This window comes from Chelon labrosus (assembly GCF_963514085.1).
Source record: "Chelon labrosus genome assembly, contig: SCAFFOLD_72, whole genome shotgun sequence".
Classification (NCBI taxonomy): Eukaryota; Metazoa; Chordata; class Actinopteri; order Mugiliformes; family Mugilidae; genus Chelon; species Chelon labrosus.
Window position 1 is genome coordinate 92,519 of NW_028181665.1, and position 12,384 is coordinate 104,902.

Here is a 12,384-nt window from a genome sequence, read left to right on the forward strand (position 1 = left end):
AGAGCACCTCAAAGTCATTGAGTGGCAAGAGTGGCTGGGGAAAAACCACCGTCATGGGCCTCTTGGCCGAATTCTAAAAGACATAGCCAAGAAGTACAACTAAAGTCAGCTGTGTAGCTCCTGTGTCAGCTCCTGTTGATCCCTGTATTAATTTGGTTGAATTGGTTTGTTTAGTTGTTATATCTATGGTAATGTTACTTGTTAATTTGTTTTGTACAATAAAACAATAACCATTTTGAAATCATCTGGTCAGTCATTGCCAGTAAAATGATTAAACTGCAATAAATAGATTGCTAATGAAATCCTTCTTAAGCCTAGGGCAGAGACGCTTGAGAAAGTGTATTATATTATTTGTTATTATTATTATTATTGTTATTATTATTATTATTATTAGTAGTAGTACTAGTAGTAGTAGTACAGTAGTAGTATATTGATTTTCTGTCAAATTTGCCACAGTAGGCTAGGTTAGCCACATATGTAATGTAGCTCAGTTGAATCACATATCAACTGCTGCATAGGTGGTTCATCATCCTTGGTGTAATCATATTACATGGAATAAACAGTATTGAAGTCATTACAGAAAAGAGTCACAGTTACTTCATCTGTATATAGCTCAGTTGGTAACTACTGAGACTCAGATGTGGGAGACCTGGGCTCAAATCCTAGTTGGAGCAATACTTTTGAAAGTGACTTTCAGAGACGAGCCATGTGAAATATAGGGATAAATGTTTGAGGTAGTGAAAGTATAGGAAGTAGTCCCCGCTTTAGATCCGGGCTCTGCAAATCTGCTTGTTAACCGTTAAAAAGCAGCTTGTAAGCACTTATAAGCAGCTTTTTAAATACTCACAAGCATATTGTTACCAGTTAACAAGCAGCTTGTTATATGCTTATAAGCTGCTTATAAGCTGCTTACAAGCTGCTTGTTAACAGTTAGTGACAGGGAATAACTGTTAACAAGCTGTTAGTTATGCATTGTTAATGGCTTATTATTATGCACTGTTCTGAGAAGCACATGGTATTATTTTCCCCTAACTCCTAGCATATGCATTTTGATTAAAAGACCCTCTACCCATAGCATGTCATATGTTTTTTCCACATCTAAAAATACTGCTACAACTGTCTCTTTTTGTATCTGTGCTTTTCTTATTTCATCCTCAAGACATATGATAGAATCAATAGCGCTTCTCCCCTTTCTAAAACCACTCTGACAACTAGCCATCAGGCCCCTTTCTTGAATAAAGTGCATTAACCTTCCATTCACCAACCTTTCCATTAACTTACCTAAGTGAGAAGTTAGCGCTATTGGTCTGTAGTTTGCTGGATTACTAGGATCTTTTCCCGGTTTTCTTATTGGAATAATAACTGCCTCCTTCCACCCTGCTGGAATCTTTCCTTCCTCCCAGACTTTATTAAATACATTTAAAACCTTCTGAATTCCCTTATCACTTAAATTTCTTAACATGCTATAACAAATTTCATCTTTACCAGGAGCTGAATTCTTACACTTATCCAACGCATTTTTTAACTCTCTCAGTGTGAATGGAACATTATATTTATCCTCTATTTTTCCTTTCTTTTGAATAATCTCAGTATACAGACTCCTTGTTTCTTCCCTACCCCTTCTTTCTTCTTCTGATAAATTACTGGAACTATGTACTTTAATCAGTGTATTCATCATTTCTGCTTTCTCTAGGTTTGTTACAGCCACCTGTTCACCAACTGTGGGTCCACTCTCTTCTATTACCCTCCATTTTCTTGATCATTCGCCACACATCATTTATATTAACAGTACTTCCAATTGAGCTACAATATTCCCTCCAGTATGATCTTTTTCTTTGCCTTATGATCCTTCTCACTATTGCTTGTGCTTTCTTATATTCAATCACATGTTGAAAATTATGAGTTCTTTTTAACCTTCTAAACGCTCTGTTCCTTTCCCTAACTACCTCATCACATTTAACATTCCACCATGGAACCCCTTTTCTAGACAGTTTTCCTGAACTTTTTGGTATTGTAGCCATTGCAGCCATATAAATACTTTGTCGCAACTCAATTTCACTTCTTTCAACATCATTTGTTTCTTGAAGTGAACTAATATACAAATCACTTGTTTCCATAAATCTCTCCCAGTCGGCTTTTTTAAAAATCCACATTCCATGACTATCTTCTACACTCACCCTTACATCAACATCCAATTTACATATAACTGGGTAGTGATCATTTCCAATAGTGCCTTCTCCATGCACTTCCCACTCACACTTTAACGCCATTCTACTAGATAAAAATGTGAGGTCTAACACTGACTCTTTACCAGTTCTAATATCAATCCTAGTCCCTCTACCATCATTTAAACAAACTAAGTTCCTATCATTCATTAGTTCTTCAATCAGCTGCCTATTTTTGTCTGTTTTTTCCCCTCCCCACAGTGTATTATGGGCATTAAAATCTCCACACCATACAACATTATCTCTATCCTGGCCTTCTATTACCTCTAGTTCATTTAATTCTAACTGTTTACAAGGGTTATAATAATTTATCACTACTATTTTCTTTTTGTCTGCCCATACTTCCACTACCACATATTCTTGTTCCTTCCCTGAACCCAACACCCTATAAGGTATACCCTTCTTTACAAAAGTAGCACAACCCCCACCACTTCCTTGCTCTCTGTCTTGTCTGATATCAATATAATTAGCTAAAACAAAATCAAATCTGGGTTTTAACCATGTTTCTTGAATACACATTACATCTGGTTTTACATTTTTTCCATCTATAAACTGTTTAAAATCTTGACCATTTGCCAACAAACTCCTTGCATTCCATTGTAGAATGAACATAATAAATAAGATCATCCTTTACCTACCTCTTGGCTTGAATGTACAGTAAGACAGTCCCTAATTTCTTCCCATTTTAATTCTAGCATACCCAAATGCTGAATTGCTAACTTTGTAACAATTTGAATCCTTTCAGTTAGATTTGACCTCAGCTGTTGCATTAATTACCCCTGCAATAAAGATAACCAAGTCCCTCTTTTCCCCCCACTCCTTTTTCTCCTGCTCTCTAAGTTCTTGTCTCTGAATCCGTACATTCCCTGTTGTTATTTCTTCTCTAACATTTCCTCCATTAATCCTCTTTGTTTGCTCCACTCTTTTAACTGCTTCTGCATAAGGAACTCTTTCCTTCCTTTTCACACTCTGAATCTCAGTCTCCCTTCTCATTACTTCACATCCCCAGTAGGCCGCACTGTGCCCTCCTCCACGATTACAACATTTAGGTCTAACCCCCTTTCCACATTCCCCATAATCATGCTCCCCACCACATTTAGCACACCTTTTAGTCCCTTTACACAAATTAGCTACATGACCAAACTTCTGACACTTGTAACATCTTGTTGGTTTAGGAGTGAACTCTATATCTCTTATACCCAAAGTATAACTCTGTACTCAAGTCTTTTGAGCTGAACTGTATCAAAACTGACTCAGATTCTTTTTTTCTCAACACCCTTAGTTAAACGCTTTGCACTCTGAACAGCATCACATTTTTCTTTTAAGTTTTTGACCAGCTCCTTCATCTCAGCTGCTAAAGGAATCCCATAAATCACTCCTTTACTTCCTTGTTCACCCACTTTCACCGCTTTTACTACCACTGCTTTCCCAACAGTTTGCATCTTTAAAGCTCTTCCAACCTGCCTTTTCAGAGATACATCCAATTAATAAATTCCCATCATTTAGAACTCCAGCATATTTAACCTCGCCAACCCTGATTCTTAATTATTTTCATCAATTTTAATGGATCCAAATTCTTCACTCCTGACTCTTCAAACCTCACAACAACATTCCATTTCTCCTCACTATCTTTCATTCCTCTACTCCGCTTTGCTTTATTTATCCTCCTTATCTGCCAATTCCCTTCGTCTTGGTCCAACTCATCCATACTACAAGCACTATCTTCATGATTGTTTGCCATGATAAAGAATATAAGCAAGCGTATCGTATACCGGACCTATACAGGCCGTCGGCCGATACTCCCGCTAAATACTCTCTCCACTTAATCTACTCTTATTATACCTATCTCTAGGAAATGTTGTGTTGTGACTTTAGCTTGCAAAACCGAAACAAAACAAAATACTGTAAACTTTCTCTAACTGCTAAGCTCAAAAGCATAGAACGCCAACACATCCAAAACTCTTCCCCACCTCGTGTCTGCAAGGGTTTCGTGCAGCTGGTTCAACACTGTCCCGCGGCTTTGCGGTCCGTGGCTGCCCCTGAATGATGCCAGTTTTGTTAGCGCAGTGGCATGCGGCTTACTACACTCATGTTTGTCGCAGGCATCTCCGAGACGTTTCCAGTTTTTGTAGCCACCTCTTATAAAAGTAGTCTCTGTGTGCATCTCCGGAAAATGTCTGCAAGCTTTACAAAACACTGCATCTACTTCTTACCATCTGTACTTCCGATACCAGTTGGCGTTGAATGACCGTGATTTTCCACTTATTACGGTAACTGGGAATCTTATCAGCTTTGGTTGAGGTTCCTCCATTGATCATAAATCCAAAGGTGTACTGAATAGGCGTGTTCGACTTCATGCAGATCTGTGCAGATCTGACTTGACGTGATGCATGCTGGGTTGAACAAGTTCATTTTAACCAATCATATTCGAGGTCTATGAGCATGAACAACCCAGCATGCATCACGTCAAGTCAGATCTGCACAGATCTGCATGAAGTCGAACACGCCTATTGGCTCATCAGATACCGCCAGCGGTGGTCTGTGGGTCAGAGCTGGTTCATTAGCACAAAAGCTAATAGGACTTGTCGCCTGGGATGGCGATGAGGACGTCTTTCCCGCATTCTCCGAGCCAACAAACGCCTCGTGATGACCAGCCTCTTTGAGCACAGCAGCCTGGTCCGAATTTTCTTCTGTCTGTAGATGTGTTTTTTTTAAAAAGTGGCTCAAAGGTAACTGTTTAGGTTTAGCCATTGTGAACAGCTGTATCCACCTGCTCCAGTACCATAATATCCCGCCTTCTGATCGCTGGTGAACTGAAGTGTTGCGCGACATCATCACGTGAAAGATTAAGTTCGTTTTTATTTTTTGTGTATATAAATTCTAAACGTTCAAGAAAATAAAAACCACAATGACACTTTTAAAGCAAATTTTATTTAAAAATAAATAAATAATAATAATAATTCATGAATCTGACTGGGTGGGCAATCTGTCAATCTGGGTGGGCCTGTGTACCTCCAGGCCCACCCATAGCTCCGCCCCTGATTTACGCTACTAGCAGCAAAAAAAGGTTCTACGGCGTCACAAAGGAGATCCCGGTCACAGAATAGCTGTTCTTATACAACAGGAATTCATCTTAACAAACACCAGATCTAACCGTAAGATTGTGCTTTGCAACAAAACTGGTACAAGTTCAGTTATTATTTATTTCCATCACGTTGGGTCCTGTTATTACCCAACGGAATTTTTAGGTAGTTTCAAAGTTGAACATTTGCCATTTGCTACAACTCTATTTTGTGTCAAACTAACCAGTCATAACTAAAAGTGTGCCAAGCAAAGAATTCAAGGCAGTAACCAAGGAGCTAGTTGTTCCTGCCTGAAAGATAGATTAATATAGCATCTAATGACAGACATTTAGCATGTAAGGGCATGTTTACCCACCCACCTCCCCTGCTAGACAAGACCTGCCATCTACCTACCTATGTTGGAGATGGAGATTGTGCACCTTAAAAAGTGTGTTTCCTGTTGTAATTGCAATAGTTGAATAACTGGATTCTCTAAGTGTGATTTTCAAATGTTCCCATGTAATTAATGAAATGCTCCATGTTTGACAAATAAAAACCGGGCTTACACACTACAATCTCTGTGCACGTCTTACCTTTGTTGTTGCTAAAAGTTACATTCCAGCTGCTACTTAGCTAGCTAGTTTGTTTGAAATGCACTGTCCTGGTTGTTTATAGATTTCAGTGTGCAATCTCTTTGGGATGACTTCCTTCTGGAGCATCAACTGTGTTTCTCACTTTACGCATGGATGCGCTGCTGCTCATGTGAAAGGTCCTTTAGTGCACTGCGTTGGCTGCAATTGTCAAACAATGGATCAGAAAAGACTTCACAGTCTTGCAGTCATGTCAATTGAAAAAGCCGAGCTTCAGCATCTGAGTCACAACAGAGTGATAGATCGATTTGCCACCCTTAAAAACAGACGGCATTCTTTGATACTTCCACCCACCAAGTAACTTACAATTGTAGCCTTTTTTTTCTTGTTAATGCTGTAAACATTCTGCTACTGTGCAAACCTTTGTTTATCGTTGTACTTTATTAAAAAAAAACAGACTGATAATAAATACTAATAAATAACTACTAATAACTAATAAATAATTTCTCAGTCTTTGCTAGCTGAAATTTTGTGCTCGCGCGCTCATTCGCTCACATCCTGTGCATCTCCTTGGGGCTAAGCCCCGTCCTTAAAACCTAGTGATGCCTCTGAATCACAGAAAGTTGGAGCCAGATTGATGAAGACTACTGTTTGTCACTCATTAAGTCCATGCCTCAGAGTACTAGTGGTGTGTTGAAGTGTTCTTTTGTTTGTTTGTTTTTCATGATTCCATAATTTTTTCCTCGGAATTGAGTGATTCTATAATTTTTTCCTCGGAATTTAGTGATTCCATAATTTTTTTTTTCCTCTGCTTGGACTAAAAAAGCAACAGTTACTGACTACCACAATTTTTTTCTTGATTTCTTTTAGTGTTTCTTAAAGCCAGAAAGTTGCCATTTGAAATGACTTTAGTTTTGTGTCATGTCTGTGATCTGCTTTTTTTCTACAAAATTAAACAACTGAATGAACATCCTCTAAGACTGGTGATTCTATAATTTTTGCCAGGGGTTGTAGCTCATCAGCATCATCCTCTCCTCCCTCCTCTTTTCTTTCACTTTCCCTCTGCTACCTCTAATGGCTGGATGTTATAATTCATAACCCCATACTGCATATTATGAACACAACAGACAGTCTGTCCATTCAGCATGCAACGTGATAGGTCAGTTACCCACTAAATCGAATAGTGACTTTGGCAGATTCAAGGGACAACATCTGACATCTCTGTCCTGAAGAGTACAGTACTAGGAACAGCTAAGACACTGCACAGGACCCTCAAGCTTAAGAACCTAAGTTTGAAGGAGGAAATAAAGACTGTCCACAAGCAGTCTCACCCCTTGTAGGTGGTTTTTGTTCCTTTGAAACTCAAATAAAAGGAAAGAGTATGGCCCCAGTAGTTTGGTTTTATAACCGAAGCTATTCATAGAGGTGAGCTTAACTATGTGTATTTGGTAGTACTACTACCACACCGCCACTTGGTCAGGTAAACATTTTTATTAGGTTGATCCTTGCCACCAAGAAAAAAAGAGGATAGTAAAGTTATCTTAACTTAAACATTCCCAGTTGTAGTGAGTCTTCTGTTTTGTGATGATGAAACGTTTTGGTTTTTAGTTCTGCTTTCTTCCACTTGTTGAGTCCAGAAATCCAAATATAAACCGAGCTGGATATTGCCCTCACTGACATGCCTTATACACATACTAAACAGCAATTAAACAAAATTCCTTTAAAGATAGATAAAGGCACACATATGCTTACTTTTTCAGGTTACTAATTTTGAATAAATTCTTTAAGTGAAAGATTTTTAAGATTTTTCTTCATGTTTCTGTATTGCATTTTATGCTTAATGACTCACTGAGTTCACCGTTTTTGTGTCTGGAACTTGTCACTGAAAAGAGGCTCTCTGGGTGTAGAACTAATTGTAAGATGATTACAATTTGATTAGCAGATAATTGTACTCAGGTGTGCGGGGCTGCTGTGATGCTGCTGATTGCATGTGGTTTAAAATGCTCCATTGCTCATCAAGTTTACTTGCCTTCTGGATTAGAGAAAGCTACTGAAGTCAAAAGTAGGTTGTTGTTGTTTTGAGAGATGTTTACGGAGACTTTGTTTTTTTGGGTCATTCTCCTTGTTGGATTCTTTTTGTCAGAAGTCTGTAATTGGTCATCTTTTGCATTTCCACAAAATGCTATTTTTCAAAGACCTCAGCTTCTACAAAGCCAGAGCTCTGTACACACTGTGCGCAAGCAGCAAAAGGAGCCAGAGCAGGTGAATAGTGTCAGAGTGACCTGCCATCCAGACTCACTGGAGATTGGAATCAAAGCTGACATGTTTGGAGTGGGAGCTCCTGTTAAAAGGGAAGAGTTGCACCTTGGAGTGGATCGCCATGAATTTTGCGGTCCTTCAGAGTCTGTAGGAACTGAATACAGAATTGTTGTTGGACTAATGGACTGTGGAACCAAACATTGGGTAATTTCTGTTTAGTGCATTTCAAACATGTATCATGTGTAACCTGCACTCCTAAACATATCTACTGTTCACAGATGATTAAAGACTCTCTAGTCTACACAAATCTCCTTATATACTCCCCTGTGGCCTCTCCTGATGGGGTCATTTGGTTGGATGAAGCTGTAATTCCAATTGAGTGCCACTATAACAGGTTAGTTTATTTATTTTTTTTAAATCTTTTAAAGGTCACTGAGAACTGTCTCACCTTGATGCTTGTTTTATTTCTTAGGAAGTACAGTTTGACCAGTTCTTTGCTCACACCAACATGGACCTCCTTCATATCTACCCAGGCTGCAGTGGAAAGCTTGGAGTTTAACTTGAGACTAATGACAAGTTGGTTGACTTCGTGTACCTTATGGCGCTTGAGCCTTTATTTATGCTTTAATGCTTTATTGTTTTTATTTTTGTAGGTGACTGGCTGTATGAAAGAAGCTCTAATGTGTTTTACCTCAGTGAGCCCATCAACATTGAAGCCTCTGTCAGAGTTGGAAATCACATGGGGCTTCGAGTGTTTGTGAGCAGCTGTGTAGCAACACTTAACCCAGACATGCACTCCCATCCAAGTTATATCTTTATTAAAAATGGGTAAGGGCCTCAACACTAACTTTCTAAAACTGAATTTACTTCATGTATCTTGGTTACAACTGCATGATTTTAAAAATGATATGCAATTTTCATAGGTGTTTCGTTGACTCCAAGCTTCCAAGTTCAAAAGCTCACTTTGTACCCAGAACAAACGATAACGAGCTCCACTTTATTATTGATGCCTTTAGGTTTCACAATGATGATGGAGGGGAGGTGAGGAAAATTGTTGTTGCATCTTGACTAAAGTAATGCAGTGTTTGTAGCTCTCTAAAACTATCTTTCACAGGTGTACATCACATGTCACTTAAATGCTGTACCAGTAAAGGATGCGGCAGCACTGAATAAAGCATGCACTCTTGATAATGGAAGGCAAGTATGCATATGATTTTATTATTTTTTTTAAATGAACAAAATAAGTGCTAGGAATATGTCTGACTTGATAAAATATTTCAGGTGGCGCTCAGCTGATGGTAATGACTTCTTGTGTGGGAATTGTCAAAACCAAAATGAACATGATCAAACTTTCAGTGAATCTAGTAGCCCTAGCACATTTGGTCCTCGTGGGTTTGGGAAGCCAGTGAAATCTAAGCCCCTCTGGAGAAGTGAACTGAAGACCAATCAGGGTAATGTTATAGCAATCTGGTATTGGCTGATCTTGTTTCTAGACTTGCAGTAACTAAAGATGTTTTGTTTGTAGTATGGGAACAGGATGCAAGAGTGGGTCCAGTCCTGGTTTTGCCATTGCAGAAAAGTGGGCCTCTACCTGTCGAAGAGCTCCCTGCTATTCTACAAGGGCAGACCTCCATGGGCAGATCTGCATTATATGGCAGCCATTGGAGAAGTGGAATAAATGGTTTGTCTGATTTAGAGTTCAATGTTGTGACCTATTTTGGTCATGAACCTGTTTGGTTGTTATGACTAAAATATATATATATATATATATATATATTTTTTTTTTTTTTTTTTTTTTTTTTTTTTTTTTTTAAGATGTGGAGGAGGGAATGCTTCCCCTTCTGCCATCTAATCTAGACATTGAGGAGACAAAAGATGTAAGAAGTGGACCAGATTTTGAAGGTAAAGTAGGAAGATTTGGCATGTGACATGACTATGACATGGTATGTGGTGACGAGTTTCTTTCATTACAGATACAGGAAAACTTTCTGCGTCTCAGAAAGTAGCTCCCGAGTTCACAATGGAGGCAGCACTGGACAACATCACAGCAACCTATGATGATGATGGCATCCCCACCTTGCAGTTTAAAGTGAAGACTGGGGCGAATGCCACTGCTACAGAATCGGACCCATATAGAACTGCCCTCAAGAAATAAAAGTTGACTTGGCAATGATCGTTCTTTCTCTCCCCATCTAAATCTCAGTTTGAGAAGCACGCTAAAGAGTGACAAGTGCTGAACAGAGTAGTTGAGGTGTGTAACGGTATATAAAACATACACTCAATACAAATTAGGGGTGACTAGATTAAAATACAGCCACAATAAGACAGTACAGCTCTCAAACTGCATTAAATGCCAAACAATGAGTTTTGAGAAGGTATTTAAAAATAGGCAGTGTCTCTGTCTGCCTAATATGCAAATATTAACTGTTCCAGAGTGAAGGGAGTTTGTGCCCTGAGGCACAAGCTCAGGGCCTCCAGCCCCTCAGGGCTTTCTGTCCCTGGTGGCTGAGGTGCCCCGAGCTCATCGCCTACTTTTACCCCCAGCCATACCCAGGGTTTGCACACTCGAGCCCATGCAGCCTGCAGAAGCTTTGTGGCCCTGGTACCCCGAAATGAGCATCTCATTTTGCTGTTAGTGGAGGCTGGTAGTCTGAGCATCACGGTATTTTGCAGCACAAGCTTGACACCAATCCCCAGCTGGACCCATTCATCAGTTAATATTCAACTGCAATACATGGTCTTCATCACATTTTATAAGCTTGAATGAGAAAATTTAATGCAGGATTTTTATCCTCCATGAGAGGGAGGGCAGCTGCCGTCAAATGGATTCGTTGACGCATTTGCTAGTCTTGGGCTTAAAGTCCTCAAGGAGGCGCCTGGAAGTTTAATCCAGTCAAGTGGATTCCTTGCGCTGCATCTGCAAAGACACTTAATCAACTGCAATCCATAGTTTTCATTACATGTAGCATAATAAGTCATAGAATTAGTTTAATTTCATTCTGCTTTAGACAGAAAAGGCACACTCTTATTAAGAGAATTTCACTTTTGCATTTTCACTGACAAACACCCATTTTTCATTTAATATTACAACTGTAATACATGGTCTTCGTTACGTTTTATTATAAGCTTTTGATTTTGAAAGGTAGAGAAGGGAATGAATCCTTTAGGACATCTGCGCCGACCAAAAGGAAAGGTTGTCAAAGAATTCTGGAAGACAGTTACTTCAGCTTGGAAACTGGTCCCAGCATAGGTAGAGTTGTATGTTTTAATTATGCATGACAATGACCAAGGGCCCTCTTGACAATGACTTGAATTTCCCTCGGGATTAATAAAGTATCTATCTATCTATCTAAGGGGAAGATTTGGTGCAGCTGTAAGTTCTTCAGTTATTTCATTTAGAAATTGAAGCTTTAAGACAAATCCCTCACCAAAATCTTGACCACACTCACTCACAAACTTTACCTCTGTTAAATAATTTCACTGAGCACTGAGAGAATTTAAATGAGGCCCTTGCTCACCTTGAACCTTCTGATTTACAACATCTTGAGAATGGAGCCCTTGAGCTTTTAAGAGAACCTTCTCCCAGTCACCTGTCAAATGAGCATTTACATCCCCCCTCTGAAGCATACGCCGATCAACCATCTGATGAGTCGATACCCGGACCACCTATTAGCCGCCTACCTGTAACACCTGACACTCAGAGGGGTGCAGGACAAAATGGGTCCCCAGGAGGATTTCCAGAGACAAATTTAACAACACTGAAATCTGACTATTTCTAAGAGATCATATGCCAGACAGGGGGATATGGTGCAACTACATTTAAGGGGGGAAAGACTTTTAAAAAAATGTCTCTGTCATTGCATCTCATGACAGTGATATAGATCTGAACGAATTTGGATTTCAGACTCTTCTTGATTGATTAGATTAGTAACATGTCCAATGTCCATTATGATGTGCAGGTGGTACGTTGTCTTCGAGGGGGTGTTACAAAGTTACAAAGCATTCTTGACAATGAAATCAGCAGGAAAAATGCACATTGCTTGCACGTAGTCGTTCCTACTGATCAATTATGCTTCGCCATTAACCTCGTGTTTCTGCTCACAAATTAACCACAACCGAGGCTACTGCGGACAGACAGACAAATGCATAATGAGATCACGCCTTACGGAGATAATTACTATGGAATTAAAAAAAAAAAAAAAAATTTATTACTGCTGTATTAGTCACTGTAACACAGTTTAATGGCAT

General features: G+C 39.2%; 1 protein-coding gene across 1 annotated transcript; it reads left to right on the forward strand.

Annotated features, from left to right (window-relative positions):
- The first annotated feature begins 7,921 nt into the window (after window positions 1-7,921).
- Window positions 7,922-10,310, forward strand: LOC311509814 (zona pellucida sperm-binding protein 3-like). Its single transcript, XM_084575252.1, has 10 exons — window positions 7,922-8,340; window positions 8,415-8,530; window positions 8,609-8,712; window positions 8,790-8,964; window positions 9,060-9,177; window positions 9,251-9,333; window positions 9,418-9,587; window positions 9,662-9,817; window positions 9,952-10,038; window positions 10,110-10,310. Exons 1-10 carry the CDS (start codon window positions 7,963-7,965, stop codon window positions 10,289-10,291), a joined length of 1,569 nt encoding a protein of 522 aa, XP_084431378.1. The 5' UTR covers window positions 7,922-7,962; the 3' UTR covers window positions 10,292-10,310.
- The last annotated feature ends 2,074 nt before the right edge of the window (window positions 10,311-12,384 follow it).

What these genes read in the sequence shown, in the direction of transcription:
- LOC311509814 (XM_084575252.1), top strand. Translation starts at nt 7,963, where the DNA reads ATGTTTACGGAGACTTTGTTTTTTTGGGTCATTCTCCTTGTTGGATTC. An exon ending in TATATCTTTATTAAAAATGG is followed by an intron (nt 8,965 to 9,059) that starts GTAAGGGCCTCA and finishes CAATTTTCATAG; the next exon opens with GTGTTTCGTTGACTCCAAGC. An exon ending in AAGTGGACCAGATTTTGAAG is followed by an intron (nt 10,039 to 10,109) that starts GTAAAGTAGGAA and finishes CTTTCATTACAG; the next exon opens with ATACAGGAAAACTTTCTGCG.